Source organism: Ammospiza nelsoni, chromosome 2, assembly GCF_027579445.1.
Source record: "Ammospiza nelsoni isolate bAmmNel1 chromosome 2, bAmmNel1.pri, whole genome shotgun sequence".
NCBI lineage: Eukaryota > Metazoa > Chordata > Aves > Passeriformes > Passerellidae > Ammospiza > Ammospiza nelsoni.
Window position 1 is genome coordinate 104,386,775 of NC_080634.1, and position 26,362 is coordinate 104,413,136.

Below are 26,362 nucleotides of genomic sequence, written 5' to 3' on the forward strand. Positions count from 1 at the left end.
TCCACTACTCTACTTGCTCGATAACTGCCACACATGTGACTGAATCTTTTGGTTTTCTTAAGGTCATGGGACCTTTTTTATTATATAATTTCCTGGAGACTTCCTGACCTCTTATGAATTCCCAGAAGTGACTGTGACCCTTATAATTTAGGATAACACTATGCTGAGTCAGTAGTCTAGCAGAGAATTCCTAGGTCTAAAAAACACCAAGCCTTATGACTGCAGTTGCAAAATGAAACAAAAATGGCTGACACTGCATCTTGCAGCTTTTGCAGAGCTAGATACCAGACTCTATAGATCAGGGACATCTGGAATCTAACAGGAGTCTAACAGAAGCCAGAACAAAGTACATCTGGTACTAAATGTATAGTAATGAAACGTGTTAGTACAGGACAGAACAACCAGCTTGGAAATATAAAATAAATCCCTGAAATCCTTAAAGAGGTCCTAACAATGGCATCAGGCTTGGACACATCATTAATAAAAATATTATCATACTGTAATGAAAAAATATATTAACAAATTGTGTTTTAAGTAACAGTATTATGATGAACAGAGTTAATGGAAAGTCAAAATAGCGTGGTATTAATCTGAGAAGTGCCATAGTAGCATATTTTCAGTGCCAGGCTAAGTACTCCCTGGGTAGAGAGCTGGTAAAATCTGGTCCCTAGACAAAACAATATCAGAAACAGATTCTGATGCAGCCAAGTATTTCTTGGGGGAAAGCAGATATATCCTGGGCACTCACAGTGGTGCCAGTGCTCTCTGGAGGTCTGTGGGACACAGTGGCAGATTCACACAGCCACAGAAGATCCTGCAGTACAAGCTGGAGTCGTGAGGGCTTCACCAGAGCAGTGCAGCTCAGACAGAGACCATGCCAGCGGCACATCACCCCTGCTGACTGCAACAATCATTCCCAGCTAGTTTGGGCATCTGCAGGGAGCTGCTTCTCACCACGAGGAACTCTGCCCAGCCGCCACTTCTGTTTCTAAATAAAGTCGGCGCCGAAGTTGGGAAAGAGCGGCTCTTGCTGTGTGACAGATAATAACAACAGCAATAATCTTTCATATCTCAGTCCTGTGCTTGGGGCCAAGAATCAGCCATCAGCCACTTGTCAGCACTTCCACATTTCACTCCCTTGTCAAGCACAACCACCCTACCATTGAGCTTGGGAACTAACCCTCATCAGCAACATGCTTTGAATTTTTATAGAGGATGATTCTACAAATTAACTGCAAGAAAGGAAGAGGCACAAACATGTATTTATAATTGAAAAGGGAATGCAAAAAGATATAGAATAGGAGCTAATGCAAATGACTGGTGCATCTTAACTGTGAAATAACATTAGAAAACAGTGACATAACCATAAAAAACAGGGTAAATGGTGCTATACATCACAACACATGACTAATAATAGCACAAGGTCCAATGCTGTGTGCACCTTGACAATGGTAGGGTAGACTATAAAGAAGAAAATTCTGAAATGAGATAAAACATGTATGAAGCACTCAATGAATAAAATTTGGGAAACTTCAAACCAGCAGAAACTAGAAATATACCTTTGCAGGCAAACTATCTTGTTATTGGAGTACTGCACCTACATAATACAGGAATTCAAAACCTGAACGCCCAAATAGCTAAAAACACCATCTTATTCAGGATAATCCAGGTCATACATTGTTAACACTGTCTGATACCTACATGTGTTTTTCAAATCTAGTTATAGCAAAGCAAATTCCCCTAATTTCAGGGGCTTTTAACCCAATGAATCAAAGTATTCCATATAGTGTGTGAAAAATAATTAAAATGAATGCAGTAACAAGTTTATTCCAGGCATGGTGCTTTATTAGAAGACTGGCTTTAAAGTATGTATCAATTCCTGAAAGTAAAATGTTTCATAGACTCTATCATACACCATAAAAGAGTCTGAACAATGTGCCTGATGGGCATTGCTATTGTACTGTTTATTGCTACTTGCAGGGAACAGCAAAACTAGAGTGGTTTAAACCACTCTAGAGATCCCATGTATGCACATAGGAAAGGGAGCAGGGCAAAAGCAGAGGTGAAAAATGCCTCTACAAAATGCATTCAGAGTTAAAGCCCCTCCCCAGACACACACTGCTGTCCAAACCCCCACAAGAAGCTGGCTCAGAGGTTCCTAGGACAGCACACTTCTGAGCAGAACTCTGCCCAGCTCTCCTAAACCACCCAAACAGTGATGCTCCTTCCTACCAGCAGCCACAGGTCCTTTTTGCTATGTACATTCTAGCCACTTTCTGCAGAAGTTTGTTCCAACTTTGGTTTAAAAGCACCATTCCATCAGAAGAGGAAGGTCTTGAACAATAATTGTAGTTTCCTGCAGGTCCAAGTAGACAGAAATCAACAGGTGTCCTACACTGAAGTGACTCAACAGCAGCAGAATAAGTCTCTTGATGCAATGCAGACAGCACAAGTATGGAGCTTTTATTTAAAAAAATACAAAGGTATATGTTTACATTAAACTTTCACCTACATCCAAAAATCTTTTTTACAGGGGGGCTTAATGGGTGAAAAAAGAAATTCTAATCCAGATTATTTAGGCCTTCAATTCATGTTGCATGACACTGCCAGTTGAAGGAGACCCAAGGAAGCTGTTGACAGGCCCTTCTTCTCACCTACAACCCCAGAAATCTTCCAAAGGATTTTATGGTTGTCCAGGAGCCAGAGACCTTCAGCTACCTCAGGATGCTGATTAGTGCTGTAATTTACATAGCACAGCTTACTCTTATCTACAAGCCATGGGGGAGGGATGTAAACAGCTGCACAGCCCCAGCTCCAGCTCACAGGAAAGGCTAACACCAACTCCCTGTCTCCTCAAAATCAACACAGCACCATCCCAGCTACCACCCCATCAAGCAAAGGTGAAGGAACTCTGAACTTAACATCTGCCTGTCAGTGTGCTTGCACATTTACAGGGGCATATTTAACTTAGCAGTTACAAATTCATCAAGATAACGGAAGGAACAACAAAAAAAGTGTTACTGACCCAGTTTAAAGTACACCTGCAAAGTTTCAGAGTTTGTGGAAAATATATTAACTTGCACAGTCAAAGTAAACTTGCACAGTCAAAGTATATTCTCTTGGCCCCAAAATTCAGTCCAGATAGGGTTTTGTTCTATATTCCACAGCAGTATCCCTGCATTTCTCCTCTACCTTCATTGTCTCTATCACAGAATAAGAAATGTAACTCTCTCCTATCACAGCTGCCAGATGGGTCTTGGCACTGGGAAATACACAGAGATCCCAAAGTCTTGCTCCAAGTCTCAGCATCTGGTGAACCACCCTGCTCATCTTCTGTTATTCCTTAATTACAGGCAAGAAGGGACAGGGGAGAAAGGTTGATCTGCTAATTTTCAAATCAAGTTAGCCATGTTTTTGTCAAAAATCCCACACCACCCAGATGAAAGGCTAAAGGAGACACACAGCTCAGTCTAGAGGAGAAAGGTCAGGGACAGACCTCAAGGGCAGCAAGGCCTTGCTGGGTGCCAGGTGAATTATCCAGCAGCACTGAGAGGGACAGAACTGCTGCCTGCAGGGAGACAAACTGCAGAACCTCGTGGAAAAATCAACAGCCACTTTTGTGGTGGGCAAAGGTAGTTTTGAGACAAGAGGAGGTTTCATTGCTGTTGTTACTTCAACAACCAGCATATTTTATTGGCTTTTGCATTCTTTAAAGGAGATTTCAATAAAAATTTAAATAGAAAAACATTTTGCACCTGAGTTTGACAACATGTTTGCTTTTGACTAGCACCTTGTGGACAGTTATCACATATTGTGATAAAGTGAGCTTGCAAATGGCTCATACAAATGATAAATTATATACCTGACAGTTTTATACTTCAGGCATGTAAAATGTATTGCAAAGCTCTTAGAAATTAAAAAAATCCTTTAACCGATTAGACAAAAGTTTTTCAGTGTTCATGAAAAAGAAGCTGCCACTCTCCACACTGTTCCTCAACAGCATTTTTGCAGCATTTTTGAGTATGTGCATAAACATAAATTACTTGCAAAAATACTTTCTTCTCCTTATTCTTTCAACACTCCCTGTAGCCCTGTTCCACCACTTCTCTTGTTCTCTCTCACTCTCTTCCTAAAAATTCACTTGCCTCTGCTTTTTCATTGATACAAATATAATTCTGGGTCTAGCTTAAATAAAAATAACCAACAAACTAAATGATGCCCACATCTGTTTCCATCACTACCTCCCTCTGTTTCATCTGGAAGCTGCTGGGAATGCTCAGCAGGGACTGCTCTCCCACATCTCTTTAGGCTCCATATGAAAAGGTCATTTTCTGCCTCTTCTCTGTCCTGTCCAGCACCCAACAGGAAAAAACTAAATTCTAAACCATTGTCCCAATTTTCTCCATACCAACCTCCCAGTTTCCAAATGCAGATCCAGATCTAAATATTTTATGAAAACAAGTGTGCTCAGACAGCTGGCAATTGCCCAAATATGGCATCTTCTCTTCTCTTGCATTACTCTTTTTTTTTTTTAGTTCTCTGTTACCTTGTTTAATAGATACACACAGAGATGTGTATACAGTCAGCTATTTGATGCAGTGGCTGTGTTTTTGCTTAGTGTTTCCCAGCATGGTCCATAAATGGGATTCCCAGAGCTAAATATCTGACACACAAGAGAGCCACTGAGCCAAACAGATGCCCAGAGGATAGAATTAACCTGGAATTTCACTTCAAACCCAGAGTGACTTGTTTCTATAGGCTGTTCCTGCACAGAGCCTCATGATACTGGCATGCCACACCAGTGGATGGATCCAAGGATTCAAAATTGCAGAAACTAAGTCAGGGCTCTGCGTTCATGCATTTTGAAGACTACAAGAAAGGAGTAATTGAAAAGAAAGGGTAAGCAATTGGGATTAAAAAAAAATATGGGGGACACTGCACAGTAAATAACAAGAAAATAAATTATCTCCTGGGAAAAGATACTGGAATCTGGATAGATTATGAAACCTTAACTGAATACCAGGGTAGCAAATGACCATAACACAGGAAAAGAAATTTAGATTTTATGTGTCTCAAGTAATTTTTTAAATTAAACTCATAAACAAGATGGGCTTGAAAAGAACAAGTGAGCACCCATTCCACTCCTGCCAAGAAGACAGCACTGAGATGTTTCTTCCAGCCACAAAAAAACCAATGTCAATGTCACACCCACATGTCCAGCACAGACTGGTGTCTTTTCCTGCCTCTCTGAACTGAAAGCACTGACTTCCAGGGCAGTGTAGCTTACCTAAATACTGGGATAATTTCCACACTTATTTTCAAAAAAGAGTACTTTTAAAGGAAATGTGTATCATCTGAAACACTACATATGCATATGCAGATATGGTATTTAAACCCAAAGAATAAATATTTTGCACATTCAAGTTTCCTGTGCCATTAATTTTTTATGTCTCGTTTTGGGTTGGTGTCATATGTTGCATGCATATTTTAACCTTAATAGGCTGAGCAGTATGTTCTTGTGCATATTTGTGTAAACTGTGTACTGATTATACACCAATTAGCTGATCTTAGAAATGAAAGGGATTTTTTCCCTGCTAGCAATAATTTCTCTGAAGCTGGCAGTATTTGCAAGGGAACACCAAAGCCTGTCTGTGGAGAGGGCCTGAATGTGTAAACAGCAGAAGAATAATCCAACGAAAGATCAATGCCTTCAAACTTACTGTGTTAGAAAGTAAAACCAAAGCTGAGCATACTGAGGGCCAGACACCTCATCAAGCGTGATGAAGGCAGCCATTTCCACTTCTTGGTAATAAAATATTTTATGAAAAAGATTTTGAAGTTTGCCTTTCTGTTGAAAAATATTACCAGAATCATAGCTTACATAGATTATTTAATAAAAGATTGAGTCAACACACTCATATGCTGAGAAGCCAACAGTCTGTGCTTCTAATAACTGGGGTGCCTTTTTATATCCCAATAATAAAAAAAAACTATTGAACAAAATTAGGAAGCATTTTTCTTGCAAAATACTTTTCCTGTTTATCTAATTTACAAAAATGGTCTTAAATCTCAGTTTTGCATATAACAGACTTGTAATTTATTCCTAAATTAAACCTATTATATCAACAAACCTATTTACACAAAACTTCTCTTTTAGCATTGCATGCAAATGCTCTCTATTATTTAAATGTAGGCTGGAAGGTAAATTAAATAATTCTCAAGAGAACTAGAAAACACTTTCCTTGCTCTCAGTATTTGGCTTTGATTAAGAGCATGTAACACGTGATAAGCTGTTCCAGATTTGCTGGCTCAATGCAGCCTGCAATTACAGTTTATAGAAAACAAATATATCTGACAAGGCAATATGTCTTTGCCTCAAAGATGTTTACTCATATAACAATTGTTGTTAGTTTACTTACAAAATACAATCTATCAGTTCCAGTTTTGCAACTTGACCTAAGCAAGTTGGCTCTTGTTCCAGACACACAAAACAGCATAATGAATAAGATACTTAAAAATAGGATACTCAAAAATCAGAACGAAACTAGCCTAAAATAAGTTATAGCTATATAACACTTAAAGCTTATTGAAGGCAGGTTTCCATTATATCCCTTCATACCTGAATGAAGATCATACTGAATTTATGACAGATCTGAAACAGTTGCACAACTTTGGATCTTGTTTTAGATTTTGAAAATGAACTTAGAAGAGATGGAATTTCACCATATTGGAAAAGCATTTAAGGAAAAAAAAAAAAAAGTTCAGTGTTTTTCTGTTCCAGGACCTGGCTGTAATTTTCTTATGTTATTAAATAATTGCAACAATAGCAATAATTTTGCTTTTTTCAAACAATCTGAAAATGTTCTCGGAGAATAAAAGACTTTCCTATCCTGCTATTACGAAAGTGCAACAATGCCAATTCTAAACAGAATGTCAGCTTTATAAACGTTTTAAAATAATAGTACTGTATACCAACAAAAAAATCTGAAGCAGGGAAAAGTTATACTCAAAGACCCACTCATGATGAGGAAAGGATTTTCTTGACTTATGAACTATAGGAAGAAGCAAAAGAACAATCGCTCCCAGTTTCTGGCAATGCATATGCAAGCCAACCAACGTCTGACATTCCAGAGCTACAGACAGGTGCCACAGCTTTGTCCCCAGAAAAGGGAATGGACAGGGCTGGCACTGCAGCACCTGAAGCACCATCAAACCAGCCCACAGCTGCTGCAGCCCTGGGAGCAGCCAGGGAAAGCACGAGGCCATCATGCTTCCCAAACCCCAACCCTACACTCCAGCAAATTGTCCTTTCCTGAGCCTTTCAGAGGTGAAGAATGAGCACACTGCAGTGCTAAATTAAAATGCTCAATTTCCTGGATGTTAATTGCCATCTCTACCATGCTGGAACAGATCTCAACATCTTAATGAGGCAGGTATAAACCAGGTTTTGCCAATAGGCAGCCTAAGGCAGAGCCACCCAGAATACATGGAAGTTACTCATAAATCTGGATAAGTCACTGCAATAAATCAGAAAAAATAAAGTCCTGCCTATCTGAAAAAGCAATACATATTAAAATACCTGACCTAGGAAGATAAGTGTGGTAATTTGGCCAACAGGTAGTGATTTAGCAAGAGTTCCATCGTATTTCCTAAACTAAATTTTGTCCACCACAGCAGTGGTCACTAATGTTTTTTTCCATTAGGTCACTAATATCTGTGGTCAACAAGAAACATTAAAGGATGAGACATATTCTGGTTTTACTGCCCACAGTGAAAAGCAGAAAAAATCAAATCCTTCCATCTCCTCTTGGCCTTTGCAACAAAAACCTGAGTGATTCACAAATGGTGACGTACAACCAGTTGTAACCCTCACTATGTAATGGAAGTAATAACCCAGGTAGGCTACTGCTGGTGGAGTTACACCAACTTTAATTTGTTCCTATGCTACATGTGTAATCCAACACCCATTACTGTCGTGGTTTAACCTCAGTCAGCAAATAAATATTATGCAGCCACTTATTTCAATTTACACTGATTTTATTATTAGAACCCCTAATTTCAATCCAGTACTTAGAAATAATTAGCATGAAACAAACAGGATATAAAGTTGGATCCTACATACCTTTTTAGTTGAGAAATTCATTATTTTCCTCTTAGTTACTTAGATGTTTCTTACAAATAACTTAGCTATTTTCCTTGAATACCACTGTTGGACACTTGTCAATATTACTCAAGGAAAAACTCTCTACAAGCCAGAAGCCCAAGAGGCCAAGATTCCGTTCCTCAAAATGTAAATGCTTGCTAAAGTGCTGACACTTAAATTAGGCCAACCAAGTTAAGTAGTAAAACTACACAATATAACACCACAGCAGTAGAATAGCATTATTTTCATCATCTTGGTAATAAAAACAATGCAGCAGCACAGAATGCTTCACTCCCACATCACTGGATCTGCTCTTAAGTTACAAGCAGCAGGATTACACTGACCAAGAAAATAAATAATACTGCCTATCACTTTCACTGCTGAACAGTGGCTAAAGACCTCTAGATGCACCTCTGTCCTACTCACTTCCTAACAACAAAGAGAACAAAAGAAAAGAAACCAACCAATGAACCAAACACAAACATCCTGTCCCCTTTTTCATGTCTTTCAGGTCATATTCTGTGATCAGTAAACAGATTGAGTTAGGATTTAATAAAAATCCCTGGACAAGAGCACTTGAAGAAAGTAACACCCATGGCACTTAGGGCTCCCTTTTCAATATGGCAACACTTTCCACAAGGAGACTGGTCACACAGATCTTAAAAAACTCTTTTTGAACCCAGCAGCAATTGGGTTTCTCAACTCTCCACACTTAAACAAGGCTACCATGGCACCATGCTCAAACTGATCCCTGGAAAAACGGGGTGAAGCTCTCCTGCCTTGTGCCCCGTGCATCCTTGGCTGTGGTGCCAGATCATGGCCTCCTGCACCTGCTTCTTCTGCAGCAGCAGAAATGGCTGAGGAGAAGCAGCCAGCAAGAACAGTGCACCAACCCTGACACGATGTACAGGCGGCCATGAGAAGTGCAATCCCCACCAGCCAAGTCCAATGAAACAACCTCCTCATACGAAATCTGCTGCTTCCAAACCTGACCCCTGCCTCAACTTACAGATCCTCATGTCAGACTTTGCTTTTCTCATCTCAGTAAATATGAGGTTTTGTATTCTTCGGCTAGGGACAGAAAATCTTTCTCTCCTGAATCCTTTAAAGCTTCTAGCCAGAGGGAACAAAAAGGAGGAGAAAGTGCTCTGAGATCCATATTTGGAGTGCTATCCCCTTGTGACTGAAACAAATCTCTGTATCTGCCACAGCTATTAGCCTTCTCCAAATAGCAGCAGAAGCAATATGGAACAAACTTGGCCCCTAGATAATTTCCCAACTACTCATATGGTTCTGTATAGCAGCCATGAAAAATAATAATTCTTAGTAATTTAATTCTGCTGTTGCTTGAAAAACTTATGACCCAAAGCAGAAATTTTGGATGCGTCTCTAGACTCAAGACAACACTGCAAGCTCAAAAGACAAAGTTTTCTGAGATTTATTTCCATTCTTTTCTTTCAGAGGATATCAATCCTTGCAAAAGAGGTAGAGATTAGTCTGCTTCACATTTTAAAGGAATAATACATTTTGCAAAAATTATCAATTCTTCTTCACTTGCTGCTGTAAACCTTAAGACCTCTACTGAAACTGCAGCTCAAATAAAATGCTAGCTGATAATACATAACAGGAAATGTCCACAACAGTCCTAAAAGTATAGAAGGCACACTAAAATGGAAATTACATTACAGCAATTGTTATGGTTTGGGCCTGGCAAAGCCAGAGCCCCATGGGTACACCTTCTCCCTGGTGTCTGCTGTGAGATGTGACCAGGAATAAGCAAAGCAGGCTCCAAACTTAACATAAAGAAAATTTTATTAACTAAACTACACACAAACAATTACTAAACTACACACAAAAGAGAAAAAAAACAAGGAAAATGAAAACCTCACAAAAACACTCTCCTCCTCCTCCCCCCTAAATTCCCAATACAATACATCCCTCCAAAATCACCAATTCTAAGTCCAACACCACCCTTCAGATTAGACTTTCAGCTCCTCAAGAGGAGAGGGAGTCCTTCCGTGTGTCGTGGTGGCCTCTTCCGTCCTTGTTCCGGTGCTCTCACCACCGAACAGGGATCAGGGCTGCTTCCAGGGTTGTCTTTTTTTAAGGATGCTTTGTCCAGTTCCAGAAAACCACAGTATCTCACACTCTCACCTTTGGGACATCCGTCCCCCCCATATTTTATATACCCCCTGGGGCCGAGGGGTACCCACACTGAATCTTCTCTGGCACTGGGACATTTCTCCCCCTGGACTCAGTCTCTGTATCCCACGGAAAGATAGCTCTGTCCATGGCTACACAAAAGAGTCCAGCATAAAATGCCACTCCATCTTCTCCCTTCTTTCAACATCTCTCACTCTCTCTCTCTCCGGTCCAGGCCTTCATCACTCACTCATTTCCTTCGTCCTCCTCCACTCTTATCACACGTTTAGGAAGGGTTAATGTTCTGTAGGGTTTTCATTGTCCAAAAGGGGTTAAAAACTCCTCCAGGCGGCTGGACTCCTGGCTGCACCCTCCCCCCCCCATCTCCTCAGCTGGGCTGCCTGCTGCCAGCACATATTTACTGAATTTCAAGGTAACGGCCACAAACACAGGCTGCACTCTCTCTCTCTCTCTCTATCTGTCTCCGGAGGGGGGGGGGGGGGGGGGGGGGGGGGGAAAGGCTGTCCGATGTCTCTTGGGGCTCTTCCTCCACCCTTCCATCCTCCAGGGCCTCCTCACTCCCATGTCTGTCCGGGCCCAGGCCTACCGCATGGCTGCCCCTCCCCCGCCCAGCGGCAGCGGCTGGACGAGGGAGAGCTCCGACCTCGGTCCCTCGAAGTCCCAAGAGAGCCTCCCAGCGCCGAAGCTCTGCTTTTAACCCCTGTGTGTTCTCGGAGGTGTCCAAACCCCACTGGCTAGCCCAGGTGCCAATATCAAAATCCAAGCACCCATTGGTTTGACCAGAAAGAAGTGGGAATTCTGGGATGTTCTGGTCAAAACACCACAGCAATGATTAATGGCAGCAGATATTCTGTATAAGACAGCAAGCAAGGAACTGTCGAGTGAATCCTCCAGAAAAAGTTACAGCACATCTCTTGCCCACACCCAATTGTCCTCCTACAAACAAACAGGAGCATAAACATAACCTGAAGAAAAATCCAGGTTTTATATTTTCAAATTTTTGTTTGGTTCTGATAGTTCTGAAAGCAGGGCAGGGAGCTAGGGAATGACAGAGAAGATTTGGGGCTTTCATTTTAGCCACCCAAGACCCTACATAGGAATCTGCATTGGGAGTCAAGCCAGACATGAAGAGCACACATTCCAGTCTCAAATGAAAGACAGTGAAAGACACTTCCCAAGAAACTAATGCATTAAGTTGTATGTTTTCCACTTCTTTTTTCCTTTTTTAGAGCTCTCTGTCCAAGATAAAGCATGAATATGTGAATGTAGACTGACATCCCTGTGCAAAACCCTCCATATATGCAAGCTGCCACTTCCTTACTTTAATAAGCTTTAGCAATCTCCTCATACAACTTTCCTTAATTAAATGTATGGAGGAAGGATTTCCTTAAAAAGAAAGGGATGTCTGTGCAAATTAAAGTGGAAATATTAGACATGCATCCATATATGCCAATCCAGGAGGACAAAGATTTTTTTTTCTATTATTATTCCTGCCATGCCTTTTCAGTTAAATAGACTCTAGCTTTATTTCTAGAAACAAGGAAGGTTCACATTTTGTTCTTTGGAGAGCCTGAATTTAATCTGTATTAAATGTCCATATACTGTACCTTTTTTGTTGGTTCTAATAATTGTCTCAGACAACAGTAAAGGGCTTCCATTGGAAACTTCATTTATAGGCTTCTCTGGTGGTTTGTTGGCAGTATTTTCTTTCTTCATGTCTTTCTTTATTTCCTGCAGAACACAGGTAGAGAGGGAAAAGAAGAAAAAAGAACCAGTTTAAAAAAAGTTATTACAGAATATTCTAAATCTCAAGCTCCCAAGATTTCTTAAATCTTCTATGTACATACCTCTGCCTGCTCTAATGTAACCTCAAAGACTCTTACAAAGTTGAAATGCCACAAAAAGAAAGCAATTTTCAGTAACCTTTTCCAATGGGCACTATTGTTTTTCTTTTTCAAATATCTCCTTGTCTATGCATGAAAATTCTAGGATAGCTTTAAAAATCCCTTAATAAAGATCACTAAAGCTGACAAGTGTGAGGGGGAGGAAAATAGATGTTTCAGTTTATCAAGCAGTGAGCTGTACGTTTGATACACAGGGCAGAACCAGCACATTGCTCCTGATGTAGAGGCAGCTAAATCTGCTTTCCCTCCCATGAGAAGACCACAGAAACAACCACCATAGCAGGAAAAAAACTATTAACTAGGAAAATATGACAAATGTTACCATAATTGGCAGAAGCATATAGCAAGACTGCTGTCAGAGCTGTTGCTAACACTGACACATTTTGCTGCTCACTACCTTTTAAGGGGATTGACAGTATATATCAAAAATATATATGGTGGGGTTTCATGAATGTAAATGCACAGAAAACATCTTCACAGTTACTGCTAGAGATGCACAGTATCCTCTTTATCAAGTGTCACAGACACATTTTATGAAAAATCCTTTCCTTAGGATTTTTTTCTCCTGAGAATCTGAGAGGCCTCAGGAACAAAGTGCAAACATTGATTATCTGCTGCTGTGGAATGCAACAGGTGCATCTGTGATTGGTCTCATGTGGTTGTTTGTAATTAATGGCCAATCATAGTCCAGCTGTCTCAGACTGTGTGGTCAGATGCAAGATTTTATTATCATTCCATTCCTTTTCTATTCCTTGCTAGCCTTCTGATTAAATCCTTTTTTCTATTCTTTTAGTATAATTTTAATATAATGTATATCATAAAATAATAAATTAGTCTTCTGAAACATGGAGTCAGATCCTTGTGTCTTCCACATCCTGGGACCCCTGTGAACATCCCCACATATCAGCTTCTTAGGCAGACTTTAAAAGCCTAACTGTTGCTGTCCATACCCACTGTGACAAAGCATCCAAAATACCATCACCTTCCATACATCTTATATGGAAATGCCACTGAAGAAAACAAACAGCATTACCTCCACTTTCTAGACAGGCGACTGACACACCACAGAGGCTGAACCTTTTGCTTATAACCACGTCCCAAAATATAAGGGGAAAAAAAGAGTTTTGGCTGCAAGCTTTGTCCTAGAGCCACAGATCCACTCAGGCTGAGAGAGAACTCAGAACGTCCCTACTCCAATCCAGTTCAAAGCAGGGTCACCTTCACTGCAGGTGACCAGGCTGTTCAAGGCTGTTTGAGCAGCTGGATTTTGAAAGCCTCAAAGAACAGAGGCTGCAGAAGCCCACTGCTTGACTGACTTGTAGTGACAAAGATTTTCCTTGTACCTTGTCTAGAACTTTCTTCTCAAGTCTTATCTGCTCTCTCCTGTCCTGCCCAGCAGGTATCACTGTGAAGGGTGTGTCACTATCTCCTGGATAACAATTTTTATGTAGCAGGAGGTCCCCCCAAACCCCTGTTTTCAGGCTGAACAAGCCCACACCTCCCTTAGCTCTCCTTAGGGAGCATGTGCTCCAGCTTCCACAGGCACAGAACTTGCTTCAGCTCATCAATATCTTCCCTTTATGCAAAATTCTCATCCCATACACAAAATGGGAGGCTATACTCTGGATGTGGACTTATGAGTGCCAGGTAAAGGAGGATTTCCATTTCCCTAATCTTTAGGCTAGTAATGCAGCCCAGGATGCTGTTCACTGTGTTGGTGCCAGGGTACAAGACTGGCATGTGCTTATGTTGCTGCCCACCAGGACCCACAGGTCCTTTTCAGCAGAGTTGCTCCCAAATTTATCAGGTTCAACTCTGCAGAGCTGCCAGCATTCCTCCTTCCCAGGGCAAGCATTGGTATTTGTCTTGCTGGATTCCATAATGTTCCTGTCTGGGGCCCTCTGAAGAGCAGCCCTGCCTTTAAGCATGTCAGCTGCTCCCCCAGTTTGATATCATCTGCAAATTTGATGAGATCGTCATTAAACAGGCATCAGAGACAGGTGATGGCTTTGGATGAGCTCTTCCCATGACAAAAACCACTACCTCTCCTCCTCTCTTTCACCTCTCTTATCTTCACTGCCTTCTTCTAAAACCAGTGCAGGATCAACTTCCACCACCCCACAGCATTGTACATACACAGGAAATACTGTAGATCTTATTTAGATTTTCAGCATATCAGACATGAGCACTAAAGCATAGAAAGCACATTTCTATTTGAAGTTTCTGAAGTTGTCATCTGTGAACAGCATTGAGCAAAGCAAGAATTTTTAAGTTATTCTCTGTAAGATGCACCTTAAACCTGAATCTCAGAATTTTTTTTACCTTTTATTTCCCCAAAACAATTATTATTTCAAAGCTGACTTATAAGCTATACAACATTAATACAGTCTTCTACATCTGCCCAAAGTATTTTCTGTGTATCAGTACATTAGCAGAGATAAAACTTTTATAAATTACTGCCTATGGCAGGTGGAATAAATCCTTTATCTACTGCCATCACACTGGTAAAATAGTATCTAAGAGACAACTCCTCAGAGTAACCATAATAACTGAAATAACAAATGTGAATATGTGTATGAAAGGTGTGTGATATCTGTGTGATAGATGCTGCTCTTGTTAGAAGAAATATTGTTCATAGCTATGATAAAAAAGTGAACCATGTGAGAATTTAGGAACACTGTATGCATTTAGAAGAATATATCACTTTCTAAAAGAAGTGGACTAGACTTAACACGTACATTATTCCACAAGCTTCTTTTTCACAGCCTTAAAAATGAAAATGTAAATAAATTACTTCACACAGAGCTTTACATCTATTTTGCAGCTAGGTGACAAAGTCTATTAAAAAATTATCTGCCGTTTAAACAGAATTTGTGAGTCAAATAGCATTCTCATGTGAACAAGACCACAAGACAACGTCCTACAGAAGACCCCATCTTGCCAGAAGTTACTTCCTGTGTGCCATTACTGTGTTACTTTTCATTCTTTATGTCAGAATGTAATTAAATCCTCAACTCACAAATTCTGAAACAGCAGTACTAGATTTTTAACGGTAAAAATCCTTTTGCAACTTCTAAACTGACAGAGAAAACTGCCTGCTGTAGCAGAAAACAATGCTGTACCCTTTAGTCTCCAGCTGAATGACACTGGTGCCTTTGCTGCTGCTGACAGCTTTTTGAGAAAGCCTTGTTTGGCTGCTGAAAAAGCAAAGGAATACAAGACAACTCCCAAACACTGGCATTTGTTTGTAGGGTGGGGAGTCTTGCACTTCCTTCTCATCCACTATTCATGGAAAGAAGAAAGACACATGCTGAGTGTCCACTAAGCCAAAATTCATACAGAAGGTTTGGCACCTTGCAGTTATCAAAATTGTCCAAGGACTTATTTTTTTTGTGTGCCTTTCTAATATTTGTTTGAGCTACTTTTCACTACTGTTGCCTTTGATACTCCTGAGAAGGGCCATAATCTTTCATAGCTACTGCCCAGAGTAACATGACATGATCAACCCCAGCAACCTGAAATTGCACACCCTGGAGGGAGCTGAAAGAAAAACGGGAGAATTGTCTAAATAATGAAACAGAAATCAAGTAAAGATCAATCCAGCCCTACTAAGCTAAAATCTTATCAGAAACACATTCATACTTAGCAATACCCTATAGGAAGCCATATCTAAGTGGCTTATGATGCATTCTGCAGTAAGCAATGCCAGCTTTAAAACCTTTGCACATTTTTTTTATTTCCTGGTCTTAGACTACAGGACAAGACTAAAAACTTGTAAACAAAACCTAACAAATGCCCCAGCCTCCAGCAGCCTCACCCCTGTAGCCTGCAGCAAACACTTGTGCTAATATTACAGCCCCTCTCCTCTCTCTAGTATGTTGCTCCTGCCTCCTTTTTGTCTTTTCTGTAGTGCTCACCCTTGGGGAATTCAGGATTTTAGAACTTTTCTTCAGCTGTGGCTCAAACACAGCCAGGCACCCTTATCCTCAGGCCAGAGGGACTCTTGGTGCTATTAAATTCTGAAATATTGACACAGCCCTTTACATCTATTCCCACTCTAACCTGCTGTAAAAAAATAAATTATTACTGTAAAATACCATAATGCCTTATAAATTTCATTTATTCTTGAAAAATGAAGTGAAAACAAACACAAACAACTCTGGTGAAATAAATATACCAAGTAACTTTATTTTTATTTTAAAGCTCATTTTATTTTACTGAAAAAATTATACTGAATATGACTGCCTGGCATATTTGGTAAATTAACTACAATGGCCCTAAAAGCTTGGTGCTTTATCAATAATAGTTATAGAAATCTCTCTATGTAACCCAGTCCTTCCAGATCTGCAAGGAATTGAATCCTACCACATGAGGAAAGAGTAGGCAAATGAGCTTGCAAATCCATGCATATCAAAGGTGGCTTGTGGGAACTTTCCCCAGTGTATGACAAAATCTATTTCCAGTTGTGATTTCAAGTTGAAGTTTGCAGATATTATTTTTTTAAAGAAGAAATTTCATGTACACAAATAAGCAGAAAGCAAATTTCCAGTTAGGATAGAAGACCTCAATCTGCCATAAGTAGTTGAAGAACAGCTGAATTTAAATGCTAAAGGAGGATGAACAGAAACCAATAGTCCAGTTTCAAGTTCAGGAACTGCTGTGTCTTGAAAAATAAGCTTGTGTAATAAAGGAGAGGAGAAACTAGACAGGTGAGATATTGGACTACATTATACTGGGAAAATATCAACAAATACTGGGAAAAGAGCAACCCAAAAATACTGGGAAAGGATCAACCTGCTGCCTGCCCAGCAAGGACTTCAGTGCACCTCCTGACCAGGACTTTTGCACTGGTTTCTGGTTTTTATTTTGACTACAGCAGATACAGTCACACCCTGATCAGATACAGCCACCACTCAACCTGCCCTTGGGTGGAGCGGGGTGGGTGGACTGGTACAGCCGGACATCTGAGCCGTGCTGGGTCTCCTGCAAGGGACACACTGTGAGAACCTTCACCAGCAATCCCTGGGCTGACAATATCTGGAACAGGCTTGGCCACCTTGAGAGCCCCTCCCAGAATAAAGTTCACAAGACAGATGTCAATGGAAACCCCACAAAGAGCCTCAGGAGAAGGAGCTCAGGGGGATCCTGAGTGCAGTGCTTGGCTCTTTACCTCTCAGTTCCTGTGGGATGTTTCTGCAGAAAGAGCAGCTGTCTCACTCACACAACCCATTTGCAAAGAGGTAGGCTTTCACAGTGCTAGCAGCTTCAAAAATATCTCTAAACCTAATCTTTGGGACTATTTGGTTCTTGGTTTTGGAGCCCTGCCTGGTATAAATTTCATGGATCTAAATGATGCACTTCTTTCCCAGCCCACACAGAGATAACTGCGGGCTCAGGTTAATAGCAGATCATTTTCAACAGGCTATGCCTCAGGAACCCAACCCTTAAGTAAGTAACCTTGCATTTCAACCAATAAACCTAAAAGATGCTCTCTTGATGTCAGAAATTTTGAGACAGCTCCCACCCCCTGTCTACGTGGGTTTCAGGGTGATTCCAATATGATGAGCAGTTCTTACTGGGAAGAAGCATCCTCAGTCTGAGAAGTACTAAAAAAAAGTAATTGTGAACTTTAAAAATAAACTAGGCTTCATTCCATGCAATATTATGATTTCAAAGACGTTATGGGGGCATAAAGGCCCTTAAAATTTGTACACCCTTTTAATACATAAAAAACACTTTTTTGTAACTAGGATTCAACCATACTGCATAGATATCAACAGCCAATTCACTGTGAAAAGATTCTTTTCTTCTGGCAAGCTTTGAAATATATTTTCTCCAAAGAAACACAAAATCCTAAACAATACCTGAGCTGTTTTTATTTGGATCTTCTCTAATCCTATCCTACATCAATATAAGCCACAGGAAATTTGAAAGATGTTATCCCTAGACTCATCAGCTTTACAACGTGACAAAACTTCAAATAACAACAAATTACATAGTGTGATGAAAGTCCACCACATAGGAAAATACAATATATTCAAGTATACCTGTACCCTATTAAATGGCTATTCCAACATATAAAATGTATAAATTAAACACAATCAAAATTTATTAAATTAAAATTAAGCACCTTATCTTTTGTAAGTAAAAAACTGTTACTCATTGGAATGACACATGCTTTGTCATTCTGAAGAGAGGCAAACAGAACAGTTAACAGCTTTCAAAGTGAAAACATAGTTTTTCTACTGCTGTTTGCAAGACCTAGCTCTTTTTCTCAGAATTGAATCACTTATTACATTTCAAGGAACAAGTTTCCTCTATTTATGTGCCTTCACACGATGAAGTTTCCGCCCCTCTGTCAAAAAGCTTCCTTGAAGTAAGAGCAAATGCTTGAATTAGGTCAGCCATAAAAGTTACAGTTAGGAAAGTACAAGAATTTCCGCCATTTTCACTACACCAAAGTTTCAAGTTTTTTTTACTATAACAGTTCTGACCTTTACAGGAAACTCAGCTGAAAACATTTGAGGAAATTGCTGCAACCTTTTCCATGACTCTAAATGCAACAAAATGATTTTTTGTACTGCTGCAGGTACAAAATTCATTCCTCAAAACTGTTGGAAGACATGAAAAAATATGAGAAGAATCACTATCAGACTATAAAGTGATTTATCTGTGGCTTCCATATGAAGGGAACAACAGTTCTTGCATCCTGGGAGCAAGAGGTTTAATAAAAATCAAAGCTTTTGAAAACAAGACACAGGCATAATGAAAGAGTTGAACGCTGAGAAAGAATGAGTCGTTCACAATTCTAAAATCTGTAGCATGTGCCCTGCTTGAAGCCAAATCTGGGAGCAGAAATAAGAGTCTGGAATCATATACAGCAAAGAGGAAACAATGCAACACATTTGAATTATCAAAAGATAACAATGGAAATGTCAGGAGCACTTTGACCCCTCTGAGACACAGAACGCTTTTCCTTCAATCCCTTTTCTCAAAAACCATACTTTACATTTCAAGAGACAACTGCCACCTTGATTTCCTGCAGACTGTGTCTGTAACTTCAAACAATATATGAGTTCAATCATTCAATTATTAAATGCCTCAAAATAGAACTCCGCTGCACAGTACATCAATTTAATATTTAGTCCTCCGAAGTAATTTCCTGTGACATTTTCACTAAAACTAGTTAAGAGTTATTGAATAATTACAAATGTCCTTAGTTAGAAATGTGACTCTGATTTTCAAGAATCTTGTAGTTCTAATATAAATAAACAAAGTATCCTGAAGTAAGGTTGGAACAAACATTCCCAGCAACTGAACTAGAATCAAGATTGAAATTATTTTCAACAAGAAAGATGTTGCCTGCACTAAAATCCAGTATACTTTCATAGCACGAGCTTTACATTCTGTTAAAAAGCAAAATGACATTTCAGGGAGAAATAAGAAACCATCTAGCTTTTATTTTCCAGGCTTCTGCATCACTAGCTTTTAGTTTCTCCTTTCCAGGGCAATGCCAGGTCCAAGACACAGAGGGAGGACATAGGAACTTCAAGCTCCGTGATCAAGACTGAGACCTCCCCATCAGCTGGTTGTGACAGGAGACACTCACCAGTGGCTCTGTCACCAGGCAGAGGGGGAAGGATGGTTTGGAGATTGTGCTTTGCAGCAGTGATCCCCAGCTTCTAACAGAGGCACAGATCCCAAACTGCCTCTGCACACATCCTCTGAGCTCATGACAAAAGCTGTGCTCTTGTTTCACTGCTGCAGAATTCCACATCCTCTCTCCTTTTTACACTATCAGCTTATCCCAAGTTTATAGGAAACATGTTCCCAGCTGTCAGGCATGTGACAGAGAAAAAAAAAAAAAAAAAACAACCAAAAAACCCCACGAGTTACAGTTCATGAGCCTCCTGGTTTGTGCCAGTACTGCCTGTTTCCCTAACCACAGCCTCCTAAACCTCTCTTTCATTTCTGTATCTGGCCTTTAAAATCAGGTCTATTTCTGTGGCTCACATGACTGCTATCTGATTTACAGCTTGACAGAGAAAATGTAATTTGCTCACCGAGTTTTTCATACTGAACAGCAAATCTACTTCAGCAGAACAGGTACCTTAAGGATGAGGACTCTGACCTGCTTTACCCTCCTTTGTTTTTCTTGTTGCGTTACATAAAACAGATGCACTGATTTGCTCTCCCCTAGCACAGATAAAGCCTTGAACACAGCCAGAAGTGCTGCTTTCATGGCTGCTCAGGTAAGCCCATAGTGCCACCCTTGCTTCTCAGATAGAAAGGCCTTTCCTGACAGGACTCTGCTCCCCTGCCTACTGTGCACCTAGAACCAGCCTGCACAATCATAAATTCATTACACTGCCATAGGTACAGGCTTCTGCAGCCCATCTGTCATGCACATTGTTCTTTGAACACCTGAATACTCATTTTGGTACTAATTTTATTTATAAACTTTACTTATAACAAAAGTCATCCCTCAGACATTTGAGACAATAGTGGGAAAATTGAAAACACCAATGTAAAACAATTAATAGATCAGATTTAATGCAAAAAATTGGCAACAAACAAATTTACTATGAAGTGGCAAACCAGCAGCTGTTATGAAAAAAAATAACTCCTACATCCAGTGTATTCTACATTAACCATGAAAGCACTGTGCTCTGAAGGCACAATGCAGCCTGCTCCTTCCTAACTGCTGATACTTCTCTGTGATATCTGGGTCTGAACTCTCCTGTTTATCCCAGCCAAAGATGCTCAAGATACAAAGCCCTCCATAACACAGGAGGTCACACTGTGCCATTCCTAAATCCTCTGTTCCTCTTCTACACATCCATGACCAGTACTCCACAGCAAACTCAAACTCCTCTTTTAAAGAACCTCCACATTCTTCCTTTTCTGATACAGATTTGTTATGTTATTTGTTACATCTTTCTGATAAGTAAAGATCTTCTGGATAGGATTTACACTCTTACGCATGTAGAAAGCCTTGTACTTCTAGAGAAATGAGTGCTTGCTTTATAATAAAATTAGGAAAACTCTCAGATGCATTGAGTCTTGTGCAATCCTTCAGCTGTGCTTGTCTGTGAACATAAGTGTGTGTTTCTGCATTCACTCAGCTCCAGAAAATCTTGTTAAATCCCTTAGCTTTACACTTTGTACTTCAGTTCAAAAGGAGACAGCTCATATTCACCTATACCAATTAGTTTACTGTGGGGGTTTTTTAATTACTAGAAAAGAAAAGATTAAAGAAACATGATTAAAGGAACATGGAGGGGGTGGAGGGGGAAGGGAGATGGAGACTACGAGAAACAGCAAAGAATACAACAGTAAGAAATGTAGAGAGCGCATTTTAAAACAAAGAATCACAAAACACCACCTGTCTCAGAGAAATCCAGGAAGAAAAAAGAGTACACCCTCTGCACATTGTGGTTTGGGTATTGGAGACATGCTTGGCTACATCAGTGATCAGCTTCACTACCACCAGAAGAAGCAATTCATTACATCTTAATGCACTTAACAGACCAAGACTGAAAATCATAATTAGAGCAATACCAAAAGGGAAATTGGAAAACCATGGTGTGCTGGGTGTTGGATGCCACTCCAAGCCACTCAATTCATCCTGACCTATTTTTTTCAAACAACAGCACCTCTCTCTGAGGCCTCCCAACGTAGGTGTGAGCAGAGCATAACTGATGAGCAGACACAGCAGATGGCAGGAAGCACGAAGAAGCAGAAGTGATTGGCACAGGCCGGGTGCATGAGCACTTAGCATTTTGTGCACACTGTGACAAAACACCTCCAAGGAAGGCTTTGAAAAACAGCAAGTACATTTGTTGATCTTTATGTGCAGGTTACCCAAAGTAGGTGAGAAATACAAAAGCAGAAGTTTGTTATAAATTTATTAAAAGGGTGAGGAAAACCAAACCTGTCACCTTGTCACCAGAACAGAGGGACACACCATCCATGTGAGACACTTGAGACATGATGACCCAAAGACTCTAAGATTTAGAGTGGGCAAGTTGCAGAGCTGACAGAGAGTTTGCATTTCAGAAACCTCCCAGAGAATCACACTGTATGACTGCAGCAGGTCTCTCAACCTGCAGATGAACTGGAAGCAACCTCCTGATTTCATACTGTGGAGTTGTCAGCCCATGAACCCCTGCAGCACACACTCCTTCCCAGTTTTCTTCTGGGGCTGGGAATTTGTTTTGTTTTACCTATTTACCAATACATGTGAGCAGTGGGATGAAGGGCAGAAGGCACTGCTGCAGCAGGGTTTGCCATGGGGAAGATGCTCCACAACCAGACTCTCTAACTGGCATTTTCTTCCCCCACCTCTATAACCTTCATGACAATGGAAGGCCAGCCAGGCTGTTATCAGCTGGAACTGCTGCCTTTCACCTGTGTTTGCCAATGGCACAGTACATCTGTGTGCCTTTCAGCTGCCCAGTGTTCTCAGCACACACACAAACACATCTCTGCAGGTGCTCAGAAACACTCGTGTGCTCTCCCTGCATCCTTGGATGCTGCAGGGAGGTACTGTGGGGAGACACAGAAGGTGCTTCTCAGCCATCCTCTCCCCAGAGCTTAAATTCAGCTCCAGCAGAATTAAATTACTCAAGCAGTTTCAAACAAAAATAAATTTCTTCTCACAAAGGTTCCATTTTCATCCAGCTATTAGAAGCACTGTTAACTTTGCTTGAAAGTGCAATGTCATTCCTCATTTCTTTGAATAGGGAGTGGGATATGCCAGAATTTAGCAAGCTAAGAACTTCTCCCCATAGACACCTGGCCTTATAAAAAAATGTAACAGACTACAGTTTTAGACATTCAAAAATGGATATTTCATAAAGTAAAAATATTTCTATTGTCAGTATAAAAAAACCCTGTACATATTAGCACACACACACATATATATATATGAAACTTCTGTTGAATTTTTGTTCCTTCTCACAACCATACCAATTTGAAAAGATGACCAATGCAGAAAAAAAGCAACAACATACAGTCTTAGGGGAAAAAAGCGCTGGGAGATGGGAGACATTATCACAAATTGTAACATGTTTGATAAGCAGATAAGCTATCTCTGTGACACAGATAGGTATAGAGAGAGACAAAGTAACAAATCCTTTATGCAAAATCCTATCACAAACCAGATGATCCTTAACAGCAGGATTTTCTAATGAGAACATTAACTGACTCACCCAGTATCTTGCATTCTCTGTTTAACATCATTTGGAAGGTGTTTTTAAGAAAGGATTTTTCTTTTCTAAATTATGTTGTACAGTGAAAAAAAGAAACAACAACTAAAAATAAATCACACAAACTGAAAGGAAGTCATTGTTCTACACAAAAACATGCAAAATACATAAAATACAGCTGCACATAACTTCAAAATTTTCATTTCAACCCCACTTTAAAAACCCTTGGTGATTGTCCGAACAGCCATTTTTCTACCCAATTAGCAAGTAATGAAAAATTGTACAAATTTCTACAGATGTCTTCAAACACACAAATTCTGCATTATAGAATGAAGAACTGTGCCATAAAAAGGTAAGGGCAAATTACAGACACTCCTATTGTTTTTGATAGACCTTTCACCAAATGCTCTATTGAAATAACACAACTGCTCAACCCTCTGCAGTACTCAGTTATTAAGGTTATGCAGAGAAGTCCACTGAGCCCTGGGGAGGGCAAGTGCCAGGGAGTTCCATTGCATGTAAAATTAAAACAGATTCTTGAAGATGCATCACTGTTTTAAAAGACAAGTTGAGACTTTTTTTCAAGACAAAAATAAAGGATCGTGAAAATATTCAGAGGGAAAGATAATTACAGTGTTACAGGACTTTTAGGGCTTTGTTTGTTTGTGCAACCAGTTGTATGAAAGCTTGCAGGAATTAATGAAATAAGATCCTGGATTAGATCAGGGTTAATGAGATCAGGAGTAGATGCATCATTATTCAAATCACACACCATGTGAATAGTGTGTGCTGCCAGACTTGTAAATCAGAGATTGGAATTTAACACTCTTCCTTCTGCAGTCTGACAGTTTAGGGCTAGAGGTCTCTTTATAAATATTGTTGGCATCCGCCTGCCACTGTTCTCAAGACAATGTATTATGATTCCAGTTATTCCTGGAGATAAGCACCAACAATTCCAAGAGGTAGCCAATGGCAGAAGCAGTTCCTCAGCACTTCTGACAGTCATGTTCCTCAAGGCTTACAACCCTTGGAGATGTTAAGCAAAATTTGTTGTTTGATTATTTTTCATCTTAATCTGACCTTTCTTCCTTTAAACATTACAGCAGGCACAGGTTAATTCATGTGAGTTTGGAAGGGGCCATATATCTCATGGATTCCTTTTTGTCTGCTCTAGCTTTCTGAGTTCCAGCATGTTGGTGATATGCTCAAACCCAGAGGTAATTTCTTGGAGGGGGGGAAAAAATGGTATGAAACCACAAAGATTGAGAACAACAATTTTAATAATCCCTATTAAAAGATGTCCTGGAACCATGGAAATCCCTTTATAAAATGTAGGTCACATGTTTCTTTGGAAGTATTAGACTTAATTCCAGAGATTTGATATTTAGAAAAGATAGCCCCATTCATAAAGTTTTGATAGCTGGGAAATTTGACCCAAACCTTAAACAACGGGTCTCAAAAAGTCCCTAGAAATGCAGCAGCTGTCCTCTACACTTGTGACTGCTTTCTCTTGGTAGAATTAAGGTCTCTGGACAAAGCTTTCCATGGTAGAATTTTTAGGCTCTTCATATGTTCTGTCTGTTCTTTTACAGCTGTGACAAAGGAACAAGCAGGGAAAAGGGGATGTGTTGGTCAATCTCTTCTAGCAAAACAACCTTCTGTATCTTGGCCTTATCCAAGGGAAAAGAGGTATAAAGAATGCAAATAGAAGAAATAACCATGCTCAACACTTATCCAGAACAGCAAAGAGCGTTGCTCAAGACTAAAAAATGTGTGATGGGTGCTAAAACTGCCTGAGAGAGTTTGATACACCATTAGTATTTGCAGGAGAGGTGCAGCCTAGCATCACAGATGGGAGAAGATTTGGTGACCACAATCCTCACCTCAAATTACTCAATCCCGTAATTACTCAATGTTTGCAAAAGAGATTGGCATGCTACCTTTGAAGTAATGCATCATACTGAAACTACCTTGGGAGTTTCTCAACCTAGTGTTTATTCAGCCAGCATGAAACTTTGAGCAAACCTTCATGGCTATCAGAGCCACAGAGACTCATTGGCTTGTATTACAAAAAAACCCCAAAACAGTATAGGACATATTATGGTCAAGTCCACATGAGAAAAAATGATGTGTATCTGCCTAGCACACCCAGCAGGTTTCCTGCTCACAGATGAGTTGCATGAGAAAGTATAATCTTTGTTTGGATAAGTCTCCTTCCAAGCAGAGACAGCTATTTTATGGTTTCTCCCAATGCGGTACCAGAATGCTTGAGGCTCATTGTTACTGTAAATAAGATAAAGGTAAAAGAAAAGTACTGATTATGCAGTTCTGCTGAGGGGAAATGAAAGTTTAAAGATGACAGTTAAAGAAAGCAAGCAGGTGCACAGGAGTCATCAAGGATGATGAAATGGTGGTCTGACCATACATAAAGGTATATTGGAACTGCAGGACTGAGTCCTCTGAACTTGTTTGCCTTGCTGAGCATCACTGAATGCTGATGCAGATGATGCAGATTGATTCAGCAAGCAGGAACAAGATTTCACCAGCTACAAACACCTGGGGAAATTGCCTTTAAATACTTTTCATTTAAAAAACTTAATAGTTACTTTTCATTTTTACCTTTAAATAAGAATCAAGAGGGAAAAGTTGCATATGGCATATACAGAAAAGAGACCTATTTTTTGATCTAAGCATTAGCAATTCTTTTTACTCACCAATTTATCAAGAAAAGATAAATTCATTTTGAACATTTGAAACATTCCTGGTCTGAGTGTTGTAGTTTGAGGGGAGACACTGGGTGTTATTCCTCAGTGTTGAAGAGGACTCACCTACATTTCAAGTAGACTTTACTGCAACTTTAATTATTAAACTGCCATGGCTCCAATTATATATATCCAGATCTATGCCTTGAAATTCTAAATATTGACCTTCACAGTTCTCTG

General features: G+C 40.0%; 1 protein-coding gene across 2 annotated transcripts in view; it reads right to left on the reverse strand.

Annotated features, from left to right (window-relative positions):
- SH3KBP1 (SH3 domain containing kinase binding protein 1) overlaps positions 1–26,362 on the reverse strand; it is a 214,584-nt gene that overhangs the window by 124,893 nt on the left and 63,329 nt on the right. For both annotated transcript variants that reach the window (XM_059466276.1, XM_059466277.1), the window contains exon 3: positions 11,914–12,037. In XM_059466276.1, the coding sequence (XP_059322259.1) occupies positions 11,914–12,037 (124 nt within the window). The remainder of the gene's footprint in view (positions 1–11,913; positions 12,038–26,362) is intronic.